At 26.8% G+C, this 24,161-nt stretch overlaps 4 protein-coding genes across 4 annotated transcripts; all 4 read right to left on the minus strand.

The window, feature by feature from the left end:
* Positions 1-3,794: 3,794 nt before the first annotated feature.
* Positions 3,795-4,231, minus strand: OCT59_001693 (uncharacterized protein; the record flags this gene model as incomplete). The annotated part of the gene is made up of 2 exons (XM_066144006.1): positions 3,795-4,026; positions 4,083-4,231. 2 exons carry the CDS (start codon positions 4,229-4,231, stop codon positions 3,795-3,797), a joined length of 381 nt encoding a protein of 126 aa, XP_065995211.1.
* Positions 4,232-18,411: 14,180 nt separating this feature from the next.
* OCT59_001694 (uncharacterized protein) lies at positions 18,412-18,681 on the minus strand (the record flags this gene model as incomplete). Its single annotated transcript, XM_066144007.1, has 1 exon — positions 18,412-18,681. The coding sequence occupies one exon, from the start codon at positions 18,679-18,681 to the stop codon at positions 18,412-18,414; it is 270 nt and encodes an 89-aa protein (XP_065995212.1).
* A 994-nt stretch (positions 18,682-19,675) lies between these two features.
* OCT59_001695 (uncharacterized protein) lies at positions 19,676-20,302 on the minus strand (the record flags this gene model as incomplete). The annotated part of the gene is made up of 1 exon (XM_066144010.1): positions 19,676-20,302. The coding sequence occupies one exon, from the start codon at positions 20,300-20,302 to the stop codon at positions 19,676-19,678; it is 627 nt and encodes a 208-aa protein (XP_065995213.1).
* A 63-nt stretch (positions 20,303-20,365) lies between these two features.
* Positions 20,366-21,976, minus strand: OCT59_001696 (uncharacterized protein; the record flags this gene model as incomplete). The annotated part of the gene is made up of 2 exons (XM_066144011.1): positions 20,366-21,301; positions 21,368-21,976. The coding sequence occupies 2 exons, from the start codon at positions 21,974-21,976 to the stop codon at positions 20,366-20,368; spliced, it is 1,545 nt and encodes a 514-aa protein (XP_065995214.1).
* Between the last annotated feature and the right edge of the window lie 2,185 nt (positions 21,977-24,161).

Raw genomic sequence — 24,161 nt, forward strand, 5'->3', positions numbered from 1 at the left:
CACAAATTCCAGACATTTTCTTGACACTCCAGAATTTGTCCAGAATTTGTCCAGAATTGAGCGTCCGGAAAATGTTCCAAAACATGACCGTTTCCGAATGTTTTCCGGACGCACGGAAATTTTCCGGACATTTTCCATACTTTTCAGGACAGATTCCGAATTTTCTTTTTTTATAGGGTTGTGGAACAAAATTTGCTAGAAACCAGACAGTCCAAGTCCAAGTTCGCAAAGAGCCAAAAAGACAAAAGGTTGTCAGCACTCGTTCAAACTTTCTGTTTCTCCGTCGACTTCTTGTGGTATTACGAGTCCTTATGCTTTGCAAGGTTCGAAACGCCTTTATTGTGCCGTTGGTGATGAGCAGCAAAAGACATAAAATACTTTTCTTCTAACCAACAGTTTACGAAAAAAAGTCTCAAACAGAAAGTAGAGTAAAAATAAGTTGGTATTATGGGTCTGGTTTCAAGAAAACTTTTCCTAATGACTTTGTGGATTTTTCCACCTTTTGATTCGTCCTAAAATTTGTGGACATGATGATCGGCGGAAAGAGTTCTTATTTAATAATGCTAAATTTTAAATTAAGATTTTCAAAAAGCTTATAATTAAATAAAAAATTTTCTTATATTGTTGTTAGTCAATATCTCAGTTATTATTATAATAAACGATTTTGCGTTGAAGAATAAAAGTTGAACCACGAAAGATATTTTTACTACTCATGGCAAATTACTTTAAATTTCAGACCGGAGTGAATTGAAGGATATTATGTTAGTGTGAAAAATTGGTCCTTTGTCACACCGCGTCTAAACTGATTGGATTAAAGTATCACGGCATCTGTCTACAATTGTAACACAATATGCAATTTGAGCTCCAGCAGATTTATCCATAAAATTATTTTAAAATTTATATATAAATAAGCTATAATTACAAGCACTAAGTGTACATTTTTATAAATATCTTTTTATAAATAGATATTTATTTTTGTAATACAATAATTTATTATTTTTGTGATCTCTGATATTGACCATCTGGACCGAAAGTTGTAATAAAAATTATATTAGTAATTTAATAATTGGAAAATTATCATTATTTTATTATGAAAAAAAATCCGAGTTGTTTTTTATACAAAATATAATATAAAGTGTATAACATAGGAAAATGAAGTTTAATATTAGCTTTAAATGTTATAAAATTTAAACACTTTTAATATGTACAATTTTAAGTAAATGTGAAAATAATATAAATTTTTTTGCAATTTTAATTTCCAATTTTTTCATAATATAGCTATATAAGTTAGCTAATAAAGAATAAATTTTCAGGTATTACTTTTATGTATAAATAAGGGTGTCTGCTACATTTGTCCAGGTAGCGTATAATTAAATTTATTAATTTACGGTAAATAAAAATTACAAAATCTTATTATAAGTATTATTATTTTAATTCCTATATTTATTAAAGTTATGTAAAATTTTCAATCATTTTACTAAAAATAAAAGAAATAATGAGAATATTTTTTGAAAAATAATTTTAAATTATTGTAATCAAAAAATAGTTTCAAAGTCTGATTGTTAACATTTTAACTAATTTTATTTTGTAATATACATTTCTTTATTATTTATGTTGTAATACAAAACATACATTTGCAGAAATATATTCTAGTCATAAATAACAAAAACTATATTATTAAAATGTATTACTAACTATTCTGTCTGTAATCTATTTTACCATTATTGTGTATTTTATGTTTTATTATTACTCATTAATACTATATTTCTTATTATCAAATATATCTTTAGAGCTTATTTTTTTCTGTGTCATCATTTTGTCTTTAGTGAGTGTTAATTCTTAATTCTTTGACTTTTTCAAACTTGAATAACTTTTTTACATCTTTTAATTCAAAAATGTTCTTTTAAACTGTTATCTAATAATTTCCATTCTTCTTTAGTCTTAACTAATTTCTCCAAATTCCTATTAATTAAACCTCTTGTAATATCTCTTACTTTTTTATCTTGTACCATAATTAAAACTTTGGACGTTCATGTAAAAAACTAACAAATGAACAATTAATTGTGCGTAATGTTTTAAATTTATCTAGTTCATTACACTCTATACTTTTTTCTATTTCTTGTAAAATATTATTATTAAATACATTAGTAACTTTTCTGAATATATATTTAATTTGTGACTTCTTTTTAAGCCAAATTTCTATTATTTCAAAAATTCGATGACATCAGATGATGCACATATAGTATATAATATTATTTTTCCAATGTAAAGCATATCCTTTTAGAGTAATATTAAAATTTATCAATTTTCTCTTAATGAAGTTATAACAATCACTCCCACATCCTATTGCAGTATTGATGCACCATCTTTGCTATTAAGTATTAGTTACCATTAAAGCTTAAAGCAATATTTTATTCTTCTAACCATCTTATAATAAAATTCATTTTCACAAAATATCTGTTATTTAATTTCCTGTAAAATTTAAATTTTTATCAATGGCAAGATTGCTATATAAAGTAAATAATACAATTTATAATCTCAACTATCTCAAATATCTTAAATATCTTACTACTGATAATTATGATATCCTATTATGATCATGAGATAAAAAGTAAGTTCAATTTTAATGAATTAACTCCTTACGTCAGATAAGATTTATAATGATTTTTTTTCAATTCATATTTTTCACATTTCATATTCATAACTTTTTATTTCTATTAATATTTTTATGATTTGGTGCAGGTTTTTATTAATACCAGTATGAGAAATTTTCATTTTTAACAATCATTATAAAAAAAAGTATATTTTAAAATTAAATTAAAAATATATGTAGAACTATTTTAGAAGTACACAATAATCTAAATTCATCGTTCTATTAAATAAAAATATTGTACGTTAATAATTTATTATATCATATGATGATTAGACTAATTCAAAGGTTACGCAAATAAATACATTGATTTTGTTACAGAAATCTAAACAAATCTTACCCTTCATGAGGGAGGGAATAAACCATTAAATTTGTTTCACAAAAATGCAATTCTGTAGGCTTTTTTTTTTATTTGGCTATTCATATACAATAGTTTTTTTAAATAACCATAATTTCATATAATAGAACATTACCAAAGACCCATGGGCAGTAGGATGTAGTGCACGCCCACTTATATCGATCATTTGGCTGGGTGAAAATGTAAAAGCATGAATTTAAGCCTTCATTAAATTATTATGAAAAAATTATATACTAGAAGAATGATGTAATTATTTACGCCAATAAAAAAAGAATATTATTTGTATGCACAATTACCAATGTGGTTTAAGTTCATCGAGATGCGAAGCAGCAAGTCATGTATTAAATAATTATGCAAAATAATTTAACCTGTCCGTTTATTAATTTTATAATAACATATTTAATGAATTAGTCTAATAATAAATAAATTTTCTTTTTTTAGTATGGTTCCGTTAATTTGTTAAATAAAACCTTAAATATTAGTAAGGTTAGCAATTACTAATAATATTATTTTAAAATTCAATTTTTAATGATAAAAATATTTCTAAAATTAATTTTAGGTAAATTTTATTTAAATATTGAATTTAATTAATAAATAAGAATTTAATAAATGATATTCTATCCATTAATCATTTCGCTCTAAATAAACTTTTTCTGGTCTTTTTTTGTGTATATATAAATATTTCTATTTCTATATTTTTTTTGTATTTGTAACAAAAAAATCATTAAAAAGAAATAATTATTTTTAACTTTTAGAGTCTAACAGAAAAGTTTTATTTTCTATATCTCAACCAGCAGCATAAGCTGTTACCTTGTTATTTGTTCCTGTAGTGAAGCAGTATTTAATTTTTTCATCACTATAGTTTCGGATCACACTGGTGTAATTGTGCTGATCATAGACCGTAGAAATTTCTACACCATTCTTATACACAACAATTACATTTACTTGTATCGGTTTTCCATCATTTTCATATATCGTTACTTCAATCTCCATATCAGTTGATTCAGTGTCATAGCCCCTTTCCGGTGAACAAGTTTTTTTAGTGGGATCATTAAAATTATTCCATTTTCTGACCCGATTTCATTATCAATACACGTTGCATGCATAACGTCTAGATCAGATTTGACGGCGTGATAATGTTCAATACAAGTTTCATCTGGTCCACAATCATTATATACTACTATGTCATCATCTGGGTTTTGAGAATTTTCACAAAATACCATTAATCTGTCAATTTCGTCGCAAAGGGAGGCTGTATATACGTAACCGGTGAGACATACGGGTAATGTCAATTGTATCTCGCTCGCTTAGTAGTAAGCGCATTCTCTAGAGGCACTCCTATAATTATGGTTGCTATTGCAACCAAAAAGAAAGTGTATAATAAGAAAGTGTGTAATTTACACGATTGAGCAAACAATATTCTCATTATTGATGCAAAAAAAACAAGGGGAAAATAAATGTGAATATAAAAGTGCTTTAAGTTGTTTTTTTTTGTAAAAAGATGGATAACTTTATCGTTGTCAGAATAGTATCAGCCATCAGGATAGATCATATTTTATACATTTTATTAAGCTATGATGTACAAAATCATTTCCTTTATTTCCTTCATTCTTTCATTAATAAATTTTGATCTGCGAGACAAAATTATAGAATTTGCCGATCTACTATTATAATAACTTACAAAATGCTGAATTGGAAATTGATTTTCATTCGAAAAATTAATTCTTCGGAAATTGATTCTGCAGATCAAATTCCGATGAAAAAATATGGAAGCCTAAACTATCTCTTTCCATAAAATTACGTTAATTGACTAGATAACAATATAGTAGCATCATGTTTATCTTCATTTTATTCAATTGATTGTTATAGGGTTCAGTCTATTTCACCGATAATTATTTCATCGACAGTTCAACTTACCGATAGTGAGTTCATTTCGCTGATAGGAATGGTTAATAAGTATATTAAAAATAAAAGGAAAAAATATACTTTTGTATGAAAAAAATTATATTTTTATTTAATATAAAGCAAAAAAAAATTACAATATTTAAATATTTAATGAATTATTATTAATGTTATTTAATTAAAAAAAATATATATAAAGTATTATTAAGTATATTAATAAACATTAATTTTTTGCGAAATACTTTAAAAATCTTTACATTTTAATAAAAATATTTTAATTGTCCGAAGAGTTAACGAAAGAACTATTTTCCGTATTGAACTAACAAAATTTGTTTTAGTCCCGTCACAATAGACAATTTTATTTACTTTTTTGAATACGTATTACGATTTATGTAACATTAGTAAAAACAATAACGATAAGTAATTTTTTTATTTAATCGGAAATTGGTTTTTGCATATCAAATGAGTTACCATTCCGATGAATGAATTACTCCATAGAATTTTATTTATTTATCTATTTTTTTAAATAAATCATTGAAAAAAATGGTAAATTTAGTACTACGAATGAATTGTTAAATAAGTTAAATATATTATTTCACTGAAAATCATTTCCCCAACAATCAACTTACCGACCCCTTCATTTCACCGACAGGGCTATTTCACTGACAGGGCTATTTCGCCGACAGGGCTATTTCACCGAAAATCATCTCACCGAAAATCATTTCACCGAATTTTAATTTTTTACTGTTGTAATGCCGTAGCTTACCTAGTGAATTTATTAATTGTGGGGGCGCAGTTTTATATTTAAAATTAGTATATAATTTTTTAGTAGTTTAAATTTGTATTTTAATTGGTCTGCAATGACATTAAACTATGATGAACTAGAATTAGAAAGGATTAACGTCCGAGATGACGTTGAACTAATATATTATCAGGATATCAGGTGATTAATTTGTAGATCATGACGTTAATCTAAAGGATTATCTTTTTGTTATGATGTCAAATAGAGGATCATAAGTTGTAATTAAGGAACGAATGAGAATAAGGCACTAAATTCTTTTAAATAACCAGCTAATTTGACCAAGTAAAAGGAGGTCATGAATTTGGGAAAAGTTAGTTATTATATTTTACCTTTAGAAGTAATAATTCGATTCTTTTTGCCTTTTTCTTATGACGAAAAAGTGCCACATCAAATACTTTAATGGTATTAAAAGTTACTAATATGGAGAAACTATCGCATTTTGAAATTTTAGGACAAATATTTAATTATTATTTAATATTATTAAACAAAGCATATTATTATATTTATTTATATTATTAATAAAGTATTATTTTGTCAATATCTATGGTGGCAACGTGACTTATCACGGGCATAGGTATTAATTACACTGTAATTTGATAATCGATAACATAGCCACAATTATTAATTTAATATTTAGTAGTTTTTATTGTGAAAATAACATAGTCACAATTAAATACGCACATAAAAGAAATGTTATGTAATTTGAATATAATAAAATGTTAATTTTTTTTATTTATTGTTTGAATCGTTTTTTACCACTCATAAATAAAGTGAGATGACAAAATTCTCTAATAAAGAAGACCATTATTGGACTTTCTTCGAGGAATAGGCGAATAGCTCAATATTCATTTAATTAATTTATATATTTTATCCATTTTATGTATAAGTTTTAGTTTGTCTTCATTTATGTTTTGGAATTTCTAGTATATATATAAGTATTTTAATTATGTAAGCATTAAATCAGTATAGCAATATTATGAAATTATATGTTAAATAATATTAACGCTAGTACGTTTAAGTTCTTTTTCTTGAAACAGCTTAACCTTATTAAAGCGGCTGTTTGGGCTAATTGAAGTTCTTACTTTTATGTTATATAAAAAGAATATTGATGCATCAAGTAAGTTACAATAAAAATTTTTCATTAATTATTATGAGAATTATGTATTTTATTATATATCATGAGAATTATGTATTTTATTATATATCATGCAAATATATATAATAAATTTTATGGAATTAACAAGAGGTTATTGTAAAAAATTAAAAACAAATTCTTTAATATAGAACGTGTGCACATTATCTTGTTAATAATATAATTTTAATTAGACTAAATTCTTTGATTCTCATAAAAAAAATCATTCAGTTATTATTTTCTTCATCTTGATTAATAAAGAAAATACAAAAAAGAAAATTTTTTTATATATTTCTAACTAAAAAATACGAAAAAAAAATTTTATATATATAAAAAATATATTATATTCCCAATTCCAACTCTCGTTCGATGTTTGATAGTTCTAAGGCCAAATTCACTCACATTTCTTGAGAGAAAGATACATTTCCAGGTCTTCTTTTTCTCTGCTACATTCTCTGACGTTTCTTTTTGCTTCGGACTTCAACATTGGGATTATCCAAATAGAGTTGGCGAGTTTCGACATTTTGATAATTACCTACTATCTGTAAATCTGTAAATATGCCCTAAACTACTTTATCAATTTCTATTTCTATAATTATATATATGATTTATTTTTTTTATCTAACCCAGCATGCTTATTTTACACATTTTTGTCTTCCTTTTCCTTCTTTTATGGAAGTCTTGTAAACAGCTTGATTTTATTCTTGGAACTCTTCTCGTGTTGGTATTTTATTATTATTACTTTTTTCCATCACATTCAATTCCACTAACCACTCTCTAACCATCCTAATTTTCCTCACCTCAACTTCCTTTCTACTTTTTCATTCTTATCTTCTGACGGCCTCTTTCTTCTTTTTAATTACCTCCACTACCTACCTCAGGGTTGTATATTCATTAATTTTTGTTGATTGGATAGATCATGTTTCTTCATTCAAGATACCTTGTCTAAATTTATTCAATTTAGTTATGTATATTGAATTTTATTTTTTATATATTTTTTAAAAAATTTTTTTATTATTATCTTTTATTTAATTTTTTGTGTATTCGGAGAACAAATTTAGGAACTTTTTTGAAAGGTTGAGTTTTAGTATTTTTTCTAGTAAAAAATTTGCTTTTTTTTCGTTAAGAACATACATTAATGTTCTTTTTTAATTTTTTTATAGAGTATGACTCTCAAGGTTTTTAATAAATCATGCTTAATCCCGTCAATCTCCGTCCTGGGTATGATTTGGACTATGTTATTAACAGATTTGCGCAATCTAAATATTATAACTATTGTAAAAATAAATAAAACTAGCAGTAGCCCGTTGCTTTGCATCGGGTTGTATAAATTGATTGATCATCATTTTTGATCACACGTTTATCAAATTTAGATCTTTGCTTAACGTGGGGGGTCATTTTAATTTTGGGAGAAAATTGAAAAGTATAATTCCGGCCAGAATTATACTTTCCTTTTCCTGCACATTAGTAATTAGAATGAATTTGCCGATCAAGTGGTCTTAAGTCTTAACTACTCAGGCGCAAACACAATATTAGTAATTAATATTGTATGTCTATAAGAAAACGTAATAGATCAGGTGTAGAGGCGCAGATGAATAACACATTGGATAATTCAAAGATTATTTATATAGGCTAATCTAAACGTTGGTCACACAAACACAATTTTTTTTAATTATAGATAGGTAGAAAAGCAATATGATTATTTATCTATTATTATTAGACCTCATGAAACGCCACAGCAGTGGGCTAATTGTGTAAGAGGTGCTCTGCAAGAGCTGCATGGGCAAGTATCATCCCGGCGCAACGCGACGGGTTACGCCTAGTTTTTAAATTTAAAAATTTTTAAATTTTACGCGGAGAATTTTTTTTTTTATTTGTAAAATAAAATTTTTTGTAGAGAATTTTTTTTTAATATAAGTAAAGGCATTTTTTGATAGAATTTCTTTGGAATTTTTTTTTTGATAAAAATTTTGTTAGAGAATTATTTTGAATTAGAAGATTTTTTTTTTAACAGATAATTTGTTGGAAAATTTTTTTTTAACAGGAGAGATTTTTTTTTGATAGAGAATTTCGTTAAAGAATTTTTTTTAATAGAGGGGAGTTTTTTTTTTGATGATAATTTTTTATATAAAATTCATTGGAGATAGATAATTTCATTAGAAATTTTTTTAACAAGGGATAATTTTTTGATAGAAAATTTCGTTAAGAATTTTTTTTTTTTGATAGGAGGGAGCTTTCTTGATAAAGAATTTCTTTTGGAATTTTTTTAATAGGTGAAAATATTATTTGGCGGATGATTTCATTAGAGAATTTTTTTTTAATAGGAGGTTTGTTTTTGGCAGAGAATTTCATTAATAAATTTTTCTTCAATAGGGAGATAAATAATTTCGCTGAAAATTTTTTTTTTGATAGATCATTTCGCTAGTAAATTTTTTAACAAGGGAGATTTTTTTTTTGATAGAGAATTTCGGTAAAGAATTTTGTTTTTTTAATAGGAGGGGAGTTTTTTGATTTAGAAATTCTTTTGAGAATATTTTTAATAGGTAAGAATCTTTTGAATTATTTTTTAATAGGGAAAATGTGTTTTTTGACAAAAGATCTTCGTTAGGAATTTTCTCTTTAATAGGGGATATATTTAATCTAAGCACAAAAGAGCCATGTAAATTATACAGAACTTTTTTTAGCAATACAACAGCTTAATAGTACTTTTGTTATATTTTTTAATGAAGACAAAGTCTTTCTAATGAAATAATATTTTTCAACAAAAAGTATTTTTTAAATGATTTTTAAAAAATATTTTATCAGAGAAAAAGGACACTATATTTTAAATTTTATTGATAATCCAAGTTTAGATTTTTAAAAGAATATACTGCAACGACAGTTTCTGCCACTCTGTCGCCACAAGAATTTCGTCTCTCTCATAAAGTCATAAAATTTATAATTTAATAAAAGGTTTATTCTTTATTATGTAAGAATATGTCATTATAACACAGTTATTTATTAAATATAAAATAATATAATCATAAAATTTCGTCAGAACATTATAAAATAATTATAATAATTAAAATAATGGTTTTTATTAAAAGAATTAAAAGAAATTAAAAGAATCTAAAAGAAACTGAAAGGAACTAAAAGAAACGGAAAGGAACTGCTAATACTAAGTCAAAAAGTTGGGGTTTATATAATAATTTACATGTTGATCCTTTGATCAACGTAAATAATAATAAATTAATTGTAACTTATTACATCATTATTACTATTAGGATGATCTTCATTTCCGATCCAAATTACTTCGGACTATTAATGTTACACAAAATATAGACGATCCCTATAATTCCGAAATACTCTATTATTTAAATTAAAGTTAATTCTGGAATTATGGCACTACAATACAAAGAAAGTATAAAAATGCCCTAGTTGTGCCGCAGTTGTGGCTTCCTGATGATTTGTAAGGGCTACCAATATAATTATCAGAAATTTTTAAAGTCATTAAAGATTTGGATCCTAAGTAATGTAATAAACAAAATGGATGTACAATACCAAAATATATTTTAAAAACAGGTATGGCTTGTGAAGGGACTTTAGAGTATTTCTGAAGAATCTTCATAACAGTAGAGGTGTAAATGAAATGTCTATTAATCAACTGAAAGCTATAATTGTCTAATAATCACAAAAAAGAATTCAAAAAATTTCAAATTATTAAAAATATTAGAATTTACAGATATTAATGAAAGATATATTATAGATGAGTTATAAATGAAGAAGAAATCCTACAAAATCTGATTAATTTATTATAATGATTAAATTTTCTTATTTTGACCAGTGTGATAATTCAAATTTTCCAATATTGGTACAAAATGTTAGTAAAATTACAAAACAAAGATTCAAATTAACAGAATGCATATAACTTACTCAAAATAAGTGTAACCTTTACTAATTTCTTAACTTCTTCAATCCAATAATCACAACTTTAATTAGTATTTGTATTTTACAATTTTGTGGTTTGTTTCAGTTTCTGTATAACCATTTCCAATACTATTTAAATAACAATTTTGGTTAGAAAAATATATCAAAAAAAACATGATGATACAAATCTTTGCTATTAGTTAGCTAAAATAGTTGAATTTCCGAGCTTATAAAGAAAAGATATATATAATTAATATATCTAGTATATTTGTATGCCCACAAATATCAGTTTGTAAAGAATGCAATCATCTTTGTCTAATAGATTATCTATTATTATCCCCTGATCAACATCATTTACGTGGTTATGCAAGTGATTTATGCCTACTAGATGATCAATTCATATATATTTATTTATGCATTTCCAGTACATATTATAACTATAATTTATTTTGTGATATTAATAGTAATGTTTTTACATTTAATAAATTTAAGTTTACTATTGTTAGAAAGTAAGTCATTTTTACGTTTTGAAGGAACTGTATTTTGGATTTCAGATAGTGGTTCCCTTTCTGTTTCAGATGATATATCAATTTCCTCAGCATTAGAAATTGCTGCTTCATTAAGGTTTTCTTTTGCATTGGATTTTTTCGCGTTTGAATTTTCTGTTGTATTAAAATTTTCTGGCACATCCTTGTAAATAAAATATACAAAATAATTAATAATATTTAAATAAAATTATTTCAATGGTTAATAAAAATATAGTCAATATACCTTAGAAACACTTGGGAGGGTTAACTTAGCAATAGTTAGCTTTTGTTTTTCATTCTGTTTTCGATATCTAATAAGCAAGACAAATTAATAATTTGGTAGCAACATAAAATTAATAAATTAATAATTACTTATGCATTTAATCCTGCTAAAGATCGATGTAATGTTACGTTCATTATTGCTTGTGAATCTAATCCCTCGTCATTTAATTTCTGAGCAGTATATTTTCGTAATGAATGATTTACAATTCTTTTATTTGTACAATCAATTCCTGTAATATTGCAGATCTCTTTTAACATTCCAGATAATTTGTCTTGACCCATATGAGAAGTAGTATACCAGTTTCCATTTTCAATTTCTAAACAATAAATATAATTTTTAATCAATGATTACTAGTTTTATTAAATGTGTAATTTAGGAAATAAATTAATACCTTTAGGATCTTTATTTATGTGAAGAAAAAAATTTGCTTCAGCATTTCTTGGACGCAATTTTAAATATTTCTTGATATCACTTTCATCTGGTGGAATAATATGTATAGGATGTTGATTAGAATTTGTTTTATGGTAATACCCGCCTTGATGAGTTTTATCGTGAATTGTTATAACATTAAATCCACAATCATCTCGTTCTTTAAAATGTTCAGCCATAATATTATGGTAAGATCCACCTCTCCGTGCTGTACAACATCCAACCCATAAAAAGACCCTTCTTAATAGTCCATCTGGCATATTATTTGACATATCAGGATGTTCAAATATTTGGATCATTTCTTCATTAGTAAGAGGATCAGATCCATTATAATTGCCATTATTAATTTCTTCTAATTCAATTATTCTAGCATGTAAAGTATCACATACAGATCTAAACTCATGATCTTCATGTATATTAAATGATTCATTAGTTTTAAATATTTCCTGATAGAACCTATTTATAGCACATATCCCATTGTATAAAGAGTTTGCTTTGTATTCTTTATTCTCCCTTGTTTTTATAACTATTATAAATTCACATAAAAGTAGTGCAATAACCTTTTTATCATAAAGAGTAAGTAAATCTATAGCAGGTTGTGTATTTTTTACAAATTCGTCAAATCTAGAAAACCATAAACGTGTATTTTGTTGAGTATTTTTAGGTTTTGCAACTGTAGCATACTTTTGTAAAGTTTCTATACAAGGACGGTTATATGTTTCTTTAAAAGTGGATGATTTTGAAGGTTCTTTGTATATTTCAGAAAGTTGTGCATTTTCTATATGACTTAACTTTTCTTTTAGTTCGTCTAAAATAACAGTATTATTTTTTGAAATCAATAATTCGGAAACTTTCATAAAACTAGCCATGTTAATATAGAGAAAAGGAGAAATAAGCTTTTAAAATTAAATTTGGGGCTTTTTATACAATGTTAGACTATTAGACTATTAGTAAGCTTTGATTATGTAAATGACAGGGGATAAATCAATTATATCCTGGCTAATTGGAATAGTAAAATTTTACTTTAGAATCGGAACATGATCAGCCTATCGGCCGATCATTTATCCAATCCTAGTAAAATTTTACTTATTCCTAATTAGCCAGGATATAAGTAAAACTTATTTACTAGTTTTTTTTAATTTTACTTTAAATTGGAATGAATGAACATAGCTTATAGCCTGAGTAAATTAGCAATTTTATTACTACAATCATGGTTAAATTTAAATTTTGCTAAAATAAAGTTTATAATAATTTTTGGTAAAATAAAATGTATTACTTTCAGTTTATGTAGTCAAAAAAACTTTTATCAATATTTTTATTTTACTGATAGTCAAATATAGTTCCACTGGTCGAAATCAAAAAAATCGGACATATGGAAAATCAGCTAAAAATCAGACCAAAATCGACTGACATTACAAATCGGCACATCTGATTGATGCCAATCGGACAATTTAATAAAAATCCAGCAAAAAATCATCATATTTGATTGACGGCTGATTGATGCTAGTTGAAATCAAAAAAAAAATCAGACAAATGGCAAATCAACCTAAAATTTGCCCAATATTCAAATATGCACTTCCGATTTATGGAATATTGACAATTCAATAAAAATTCAATAAAAATTCAATAAAAATTTGGCAAAAAATCATTATATTTGGTTGACGGCTGATTGATGCTGGTTGAAATCAAAAAAAAAATCGGACAAAATGACAAATCAACCTAAAATTTGCCCAATATTCAAATATGTACTTTAGATTTATGGAAAATTGACAATTCAATAAAAATTCAATAAAAATTCAATAAAAATTTGGCAAAAAATCATTATATTTGGTTGACGGCTGATTGATACTGGTTGAAATCAAAAAAAAAAATCGGACAAAATGACAAATCAACCTAAAATTTACCCAATATTCAAATATGTACTTCAGATTTATGGAAAATTGACAATTCAATAAAAATTTAATAAAAATTTGGCAAAAAATCATCATATTTGATTGATGGCTGATTGATGCTAGTTGAAATCAAAAAAAAAATCAGACAAAATGCGCAAATCAACCTAAAATTTGCCCAATATTCAAATATGTACTTCAGATTTATGGAAAATTGACAATTCAATAAAAATTTGATAAAAATTTGATAAAAATTCAGCAAAAATTCATCATATTTGATTGACGGCTGATTGAGGCTAGTTAAAATCAAAAAAAAAAATGGCAAATCAGCCTAAAATTTGCTCAATATTGGCTAAAATTACAAATTGGCACTTCTGATTTGTGGCATACTAGTTGAAATAAGATATATTCGACATTGAATGATTTATGGTCAAATCTTTTCATATTATTTGATATATGTTATTTATGATTGAATTGTACTTTCTTACTTTGATTTATTAGAAATTTGCTCATATTTCAATTGGGTATCAATCAAAATTAAACTATTATAACAATTACTATTTGCTGATAAATTATAATAAGACGCGACGCGTATTGTATTAAAAGTATAATTTTAGCTTTAAGATTACTTTTTTTTTGCTTCTTTTGGATAAATATTAAACCTTTTAACCTTTTTTTTTCTCAAAACAAAATATTTCTCTTTTATTGCTCTATGGTTCAAATTGGGAATTGATAAAAGAATCTCAATTTTTTCCGATTTAATAAATATCAGTATGCTGGTGTTGAAGAAAACAAAAGTTTTTTTTATTCCAAGCATTCCGATTTACTGTAATGAAATGAAAATAATAAAAAAATATTTTTTTTTTATTTTTTTATATCATTTGTAGGTTCTGGCATTCCGATTTAATGAAAATATTCTTTATTTGTACATGATATCGGTATGCTGGTATCAAAAAAATATCTTTTTTTATTATTTGCAGGTTCCAATGTTCCGATTTAACGACCCATTTTGTGGATGGATATTGGTATGCCGGTAATAATAATTTTTTTTTATTTCCGGCATTTCAATTTAATGATATTTTTCCTTATTTATTATTAGATCGGAATTGTTTCTCTTTAGCTTTCAAATCAGCTAAATCAAATGGAGGAGGTTTGGAGTTAAGCGAGTAAAAAATTATTCAAAATGAAAAAGGAAATTGTATGAACAAGCAATTGGAGCAATCGGCAAAATACCGGAATGTTTTTTCTGCAAAATATTTTAATAAATGCAAAAAAAATGCCTAATTTTTAACGATAGATTGATATGCCAGTATTTCCGAAAACCGGCTCTTTTTTTGTTGATCAGATGGATCATCGGATATCCATCTTTTTTTTATAAAAAAAAATTCCAATCTTTTTTTATTTTGTAGAAGGACACCATTTAACATTCTGATCCTCATGCGAATGGTGGAAAAATTCATTTAAGACAACCTCGGAACTAACGAAATGGCACTTAGAAGGTATTAGAGAGAAGGGATTATTTTTTAAATTGAAGCATTAGTATACATTTATTAACGTTCCACCTTCTTTTTTTTTATTATAGACCCTCAAGACGCTTCGTAATTGACAAAACTTCTCAGAAGGTAAATAAAGAGAGAAGTTTTTTTTTTTAAGTTATGAACGTTAGTAGATATTACTATTAAACGTTCCAATTTCTTTTCACTTTTAGGAACCTTCCGGAGACTTGGAAGGAGGGTAAAGCCCTGAAGAATTTTTATTTTATTTAATGCGGAACGTTAGGTAACTAACGTTGTTTTTTTTCTTTACAGGCCCAGGACGCCGCTGGACTCCATTTCGAAGGTATAAACCTTCAAAATTTTTTCTTAGTTTTATTTAACAAACATTAGCTAATGTTCATTTTCTTGTTTTTTATAGGTACGGAATGGTTCCATTTCAAAGGTAAACTTCGGAAAAAAAAAATCTTTTTTTTTAACGAACGTTCTCTAACGTTCGTTTTTCTTATTTTTTTGTAGGTCCAGAACGCCGAATGTACGGTTCTAGACTCCATTTCGAAGGTAACTTCAATCATAGATATTTATTTTTTTTTGTTTTATTTTAGCGAAACGTTGACTAACGTTTTGATTATTTTCTTTTTTTTTAGGTTTTGCTCTCCGGTTTCCGTATATCTGGATGGAATTTCGAAGGTACCTCTTCGAAATTCTGATTTTTTTTTTGTTATTTTATTTGAACGAAACGTTGACTAACATTTCAGTTTTCTTTTTTTTTAGGTTTTCGGCTTCCCGGGCAGTATTTCGAAGGTGAAACTTCAAAAAAAAGTTTTTTTTTTGTTTATTTGTGTTTATTTGACGAACGTTAACTAATGTTCATTCTTATTTTTTTGTAAGTCCAGAACGCGAAAGAAGATACGGGTCCCGGACTCCATTTGAAGGTAACTTCGAAAATATTGTTTTTATTTAACACGAAACGTTACTAACGTTTCATTTGGTTTTTTGTAGGTTTTCAGTTCTTCTGGATGGAATTTTGAAGGTAAAACTTCGAATATTTTAATTTTTTTTATAATGAACATTAGATAACGTTCATTTTTCTCATTTTTTTTTTGTCCAGAACACCGAATAGAGTTTTTTTGAATAAATAATTTTCTTAATGAAACGTTTCTAATGTATCATTTTTTTTCTATTTATAGACGGCCGGTTCTTCGATATTTGGACGACTCGTCAGAAGTTTGGTGAGGGATATTTATTACTAGTTATTACTTTCAATTAATTCATTTAACGAAGCGTTTTTTACTAATGTTTCATTTTACTCTTTTTTTTAGGTGACCTGCCTTCGTGTCTATTAACGAGAGTATTTGGATATATTAATGAAAATATGGCGAATATTTGGCACGCAAGATTTTGGTATAGGAGCTATAGAAGTAATTTAAAGGTGAGTTTCAAAATGTAAATTGTTGGTGAATTTTTTGCTTAATTTTTTATTAATTCTTTTTGTTTTTTATTCTTTAGGTTAAAAATAGCGAGTTTAGAATGATTTATTATAGGTATTAATATAGCATAGGTGTGTTTTAGATTAGAAAGGTAGACATATTAATTAAAGAATATATATTAATTGCCAGTCCGTCACTTAACGGTACAAAATTAATTTGTAGATCCGGCGCAGATTTTATATGAATTACGTTAATTGGCATATTTTGATGTCGATTTTGTCCCACAAGGTCACGTTTAAATGTAACGATGACTCACCAATCAATAACATTAAACGTGAATAAGCCACAAAAAAAAATTTTTTCATTGTTCGATTTAAAATTTAACAAGTTTACCTTGGAGGAAGTCACCATTCTACCTTATATTTTAGTTAAGATAAGACTTTTTATACATGAATTTTGCAAATTTTACGAGGTTTTTTAACACTATTAAAAAATATATATTATTTTCTTTACCAAATTAACAAAATAACAAAAAAAAAATATATATTTTTATTGTTTTTTTTTAGTTTTTTTTTTGGCACACCTTGATCCTACCGGTTTTGGAAAATACACCCAGGTAATGTAATACCTTTTTCTAGCAAATTTTTGAAGTATTTATGTTGTTGTGACGTGTTTTTAAGATAGTGCAAACACCATTCCAGAGCAATAGTATTTAATATATAAAAGTCCGTCGAAATTAATTATAGATTGCTGATCATTTTGTACCGTTGAGTGGCGGACCGGCAATTAAATGTAATTTTTAATAACAATGTAATTTAAAATGTCTAATAAAATTGAATAAAATTAAAACTAAATTTGGAAAAATCATCCACATTCAATCTAAAATTCAGACAAAATTCGAAAAAAATCATCTAAAATTTGCCATAATTCAGACAAAATTCAAACTAAAATTGCTATAATTCAGACAAAATTTATCTTGATCGGAAAATATTTTTTAAACAATTCAGATCAAAAATTACTAAACAATTCGGATACAATTCTGACATTCTGATCGGCATCGATCGGCCTGCCAATCGGAACTTTTTTTGGATTGATAATTCGGCCATCTTTATTACCAAATTCAGCCTAAAATCGGACATCCGATTTCTAGCCGATTTGGACTATTTCGACCAGTGTTCAGAGTTGTATTTTTTAATACTGTGGTCATTATCAAACTTTTTTATTATATTTTATTAGATATAACAGACATCAGAAAATGTCACAACACTTGTAATCACTGAATGTTTCACTCTACCACTGATAGTAGTTTGAAACTGAACTGACATGAGGCAGTTTGAAGCCAATTCTTAATATTAAAATGATTAATGAATTGAATTTTTTAATTTTTTTTGATTTTTTTATTTTTAAGTTTTTATCACATGATTATTCTTTATTCCTACATTGATCAGAAATTATCCATGTAATTTCTATTTTCTGATTCTCCTTTTTTTTGAAAAATACAAAATACTATCTAGTGAATATACTTTTGATAATACTACTACTAATAATAATGCTATCTATATACAGTAAATTATCCAATAAATAAAGAATATTTAATAGAATTAATAATCCTAAATCATGTAATCAAAACCCTGAGACACTTCTTGAACTAGAATTTCAGTAAGTTTGCGACTTGTATAATATGCTTGTGGATGCGATTGAATAATAAAAGCATTCGCTTGTTCTTGTAATAAAGCTTTGTCTGCCTCTACAAATTCTTCCATATCATTTTTTAATTGATTATCAGTAATAGGTACTAAATATTTATAATTTCCATCCCTGTTTATTTCATAGTATTCATTAATACATCTAATCCATTCAGATATAATATTTTCAAGCATTGTTATGGTTGGTCTATTGGAAGGATTTAAATCCCAACATTTTTTCATTAAATCTACATAACATTTTGGAGTATTTTTCATGATTTCAGGACGTTTTCCTTAATAAACACTCAAGATAAAATGATGATCGTGTGCTTCATGGTTAAATGGAGGAATGCCTGATGTAAATTCCCACATTATTATCGAAAAGCTATAAATATCACTTTCTGGAATATAAGGTTTTTTTCTTAATATTTCAGGCGCCATGTAAGGTAAAACTCCATAAATTTCATTAATTTTATTATCAGAATCTTGTAAATCACTTATAGGTTTGCATAAGCCTAAATCAATAATAAACAACTCATTGTAATTATCTGACATTAAAATATTACCATCATGAAAATCACCATGAGTTAAATTTGATTCATGGATTACTTTAAGTCCTAATATTATTTTTTTCAATAATTGTAACTTTTCTTGCCACTTGAATTTAATTATATCAGGCAAACATTTTCTCAAACTTCCTTTTTTCGCATAACTCATTACTATTATATAATTTAAATTATTTGGATCTTGGGTAATTCCAAAAAATTGAATAAATTTTGAAAATGACTTTTTCTGACAATTATAATGATATTTCCACTATGTAAATAACAAAAAAATTTATTAATCTTTTGCACAAGGAAATAAAATTTGCTATTAAATATAAATACTATACCTCATCCAGAAATTCATTATTTAAACTTGATGAATTATTAAGTATTTTAAGAATAACCTCATAACATGATTGTCTGTTCCATTGTTGTTTGTCAGAATTCCAACTAAAAATAGGCCCATCTGACCAGATAGCTTTATGAATTTCACTAAATCCTCCTTTAGCATAATGATCAATACCTGATAAATTATTGTAAGGGATCCACTCTAAAATTTCATAACTATTTTTAGCATTTATTTGTGCTTCTTGAATAAATTTATCAATAAATTTATTTTTACTAGTCCACTTTGAAAAATCTTGTTAAAATCGTTTAATATTACATTGTTGGCACCACCTTTGGTAATCAGTGTTTGGTAGATTGCATTCATTACAAAATTCAATAATTATAGAATATGATTTGTTACTTTCTACTGCTATTTGATGCCAATAAAAGGCTCTTTCTAAATTCTTTTCTGTTCCTTCTCCATTTCTACAACATGCAGCTAAATTTAATATTGCATCAATATGACCTTTTTCTGCTGCTTTTTGATACCAATGACATGCTTTTTCTAAATTCTTTTCTATTCCTTCTCCATTTCTATAATGTACAGCTAAACTATACATTGCATCAATATGATCCATTTCTGCTGCTTTCTGATACCAATGAAAGGCTTTTTCTAAATTCTTTATTGTTCCTTCTCCATTTCTATAATATACAGCTAAATAATACATTGCATCAATTTGATCTTTTTCTGCTGCTTTTTGACACCAATAAAAAGCTTTTTCTAAATTCTTTTCTGTTCCTTCTCCATTATAATATCTATTGGCTAGATTTAACATTGCATCAATTTGATCTTTTTCTGCTGCTTTTTGATACCAATAAAAAGCTTTTTCTAAATTCTTTTCTGTTCCTTCTCCATTTGTATAACATACACCCAAGCTATTCATTGCAATAATATAATCTTTTTCCGCTGTTTTTTGACACCAATGAAAGGCTTTTTCTAAATTCTTTTATGTTCCTTCTTCATTTTTATAATGTACAGCTAAACTATACATTGCATAAATATGATCTTTTTCTGCTGCTTTTTGATTCCAATGAAAGGCTTTTTCTAAATTCTTTTCTGTTCCTTTTCCATTTTTATAATGTGCAATTAAACTATTCATTGCATCAATATGACCTTTTTCTGCTGCTTTTTTACACCAATAAAAGGCTTTTTCTAAATTCTTTTCTGTTCCTTCTCCATTTGTATAATATACGGCTAAACTATACATTGCATCAATATGATCCTTTTCCGCTGCTTTTTGATTCCAATAAAAGGCTTTTTCTAAATTCTTTACTGTTCCTTCTCCATTTCTATAAAATACAGCTAAACTATACATTGCATTAATTTGCTCTTTTTCTGCTGCTTTTTGACACCAATGAAAAGCTTTTTCTAAATTCTTTTTTGTTCCTTCTCCATTTCTATAATATACAGCTAAATTATACATTGCATCAACATGATCTTTTTCTGCTACTTTTTGACACCAATAAAAGGCTTTTTCTAAATTCTTTTCTGTTCCTTCTCCATTTGTATAATATATAGCTAAATTATACATTGCAATAATGTAATCTTTATCTGCTGCTTTTTGAAGCCAATAAAAGGCTTTTTCTAAATTCTTTTCTGTTCCTTCTCCATTATGATAACATACAGCTAAATTATATATTGCATCAACATGATCTTTTTCTGCTGCTTTTTGATACCAATAAAAGGTTTTTTCTAAATTTTTTTCTGTTCCTTCTCCATTTGTATAATATATAGCTAAATCATACATTGCATCAACATAATCTTTTTCTGCTGCTTTTTGACACCAATAAAAAGCTTTTTCTAAATTCTTTTTTGTTCCTTCTACATTTCTATAATATATAGCTAAATCATATATTGCATAAATTTGATCTTTTTCTGCTGCCTTTTAACACCAATGTAAAGCTTTTTCTAAATTCTTTTCTGTTCCTTCTCCATTATGATAACATACAGCTAAACTATACATTGCATCAACATGATCTTTTTCTGCTGCTTTTTGACACCAATGTAAGGCTTTTTCCAAATTCTTTTCTATTCCTTTTCCATTTTCATAACATGTGACTAAATTAATCATTGCATCTTTATCATCATTTTCTGCTGCTTTTTGATACCAATAAAAGACTTTTTCTAAATTCTTTTCTGTTCCTTTTCCATTTCTATAATATGCAGCTAAATTATACATTGCATCAACATAATCTTTTTCTGCTGCTTTTTTACACCAATGAAAGGCTTGTTCTAAATTCTTTTCTGTTCCTTCTCCATTTCTATAACATATGCCTAAGCTATATATTGCAATAATATTACCTTTTTCTGCAGCTTTTTGGTAGCAATCAAAAGCTTTTTCTAAATTCTTTTCTGTTCCTTTTCCATTATGATAACAGTTGGCCAAATTAAACATTGCTTCTTTATCACCATTTTCTGCTAATTTTTCCAAACAATTAATACATTCTTTACACCATAATTCTTCAGTAGAAAGTATATTACAATACGAACAATTTTTGGTGTCTATTTTAACAGTATCTTCATCTGAGATATTTAATTTATTAAATTCAGTTTCCATTTATTATTTAGAAATTTGACTTACTGGAAAAAAAAATTTTATTTTTTTTCTAGACAAATTTTTTTATTATTTATTTACTTGATATATATCATGAATGAAGCTTCTAAAAAGAAATATTTTAACCAAAAGTGGAAATTACAACAAAAAAAAAAAATTTTGGTCCGTATTTTTTCTGATGCACTCGATGCACTGATCTGCATTGAGAAATTCCAACCATAAAGTGGAATAGTTTTGGCCGGTATTACAGCATTAAGAAATTACACTTGTGACAAATAAGGAGTATAACAAATAGTTTTTCAATAACCAAAAAAATTCCAAGTCCCCAGAATACCTACTAAAAATGAAAAGTGAAGGAGTGACATGTGACAAATATCTTTACTATAATCACGTAGTTCTGTCTGCTGTAAATGTAATGTTCATTTTTTCTATAAAAAAAATAAAACAACAAAATTAAATCTCACATTAAGATTATATGAAGCATTTTTATCAGCATTTTTCTCCAAAAAAATTAGTAAACAAATAGTTATCTTTCTACTAGCAAATAAAAGAATAGGATTATGAGCATGTCCTCCCTATAAAAAATTTTTATCTGAATATTTCCATTATTTCTCCGTGTCTTCCGTAAAAATTCCGTGAAAATGATATATTCACAGATATCCGTGTTAGCGAGATGAAAATTTCCATGATTTAAGGCTATAAATTCCATTAAAATGATACATTCACGAAAAAACATGGAAAGATAAAACACGGATCAGATTTTTTACAGGGCCTTATCCATTTAATGTAAACAATCATGATACAGATCAATGCATCGGAAAAAATATAGTCCAAAATTTCCCTATACTGCACCAATATTCATTTAGATCAAGAAAAGCTATGCTTTTTTTCCTCTTATAATTGGAAACAATATACAGTTAATATCCGGAAATTTAGAAAATATGTTATTTCTAGAGGGAGCACTGGTCGAAATCAAAACTTTCAACCGTTAAGAGCTTTCGGCATAGGTTTTGCCGATTTGTCATGTGATTCGTCACATTTTTTGACCAATGGCAAAAATCGGTAATAACTTTTTGGTCGATATTTTATAATTATATATCACGTGCATTATGCGATACTACTATATATTAACCTTATTTAAACTTTTTTTTTCTCACACTTTCGTCTCCCCCCTTTCCACTCACTTTACTTTTCCACACACTCCTTCGTCACCCTTTCATCTTCCCCCTTTCTACTCACTCTTTCGTCTCCCTTTTCCTCTCACTTTTTCGTCTTTCCCTTTCCCCTTTCTTTCGTCCATTCCCTCTTCCTTCTTTTTAGGTGACGCCTCGGCTCTTTGGATATGGTATTTCGGTAAGTTTTTAATTTTTTTTATTTCCCTTGTTTTCGCCTTAATAAACTAATTTCAAATTTTTTTTTTTTAGTTATTCAGCTTTTAGACGCGTGGGTACTTCAGTAGGAGAGTTAGATTTTTTTAAAAATTTTATTTAACGAAACGTTTACTAACGTTTTCGTTCTTTTTTTGTAGGTTCAAGACGCCCTCGAAGTATAATAGATATTAGGGTTTAGGGCATGAATTGGTCGATGGTCCAATAAAGAATCATAGATTGAAGCATCTACCGAATCCAAAGGGGCATAAGCATTAGCCCAACGCTCAGGTAAAGAAGAAGGTTCACTGGTGAAAGGCAGGTTAATAGGAACATAATTTTGAAAATGGTTAACAGCTTCAGACATAATGTCTTTCAGATCAGTGACCAAACGCGGTCGAGTAGGGTGATCAATAAATACACGATCTAAAACAATACGTCTCCGGGTTCTAGAAAAGGATGAGTCGATAAAGGAAGAGATATCTGACTCAAAGTTCTCATTACGTCTATCAATATGTGCAGTAATGGATATTTCTTGAAATTCATGTTCTTTCAAAATATGCAAACCACGCAACGTTTTAGAAATGTGAGAGAGAGAAGAAAATAAAGAGGCAAAGGAATCTGAGGTGCAAAAAGCTAGCAAATTCGGTAAAGGAGGAGCATCCACAAAAATACTCTTGTATCGAGCAAGGATAGCGGCAAATCTTGGAAGATAATGCGACCATTTGGATTCGTGCACAAAGGAAAAATTATCAGGTTGTCGAGTAAGAGACCGTATAGTGGCAGTAACTTTCGTAACAAAGCGATAATCTTGAGTAAGC

Source organism: Rhizophagus irregularis, chromosome 10, assembly GCF_026210795.1.
Source record: "Rhizophagus irregularis chromosome 10, complete sequence".
NCBI lineage: Eukaryota > Fungi > Glomeromycota > Glomeromycetes > Glomerales > Glomeraceae > Rhizophagus > Rhizophagus irregularis.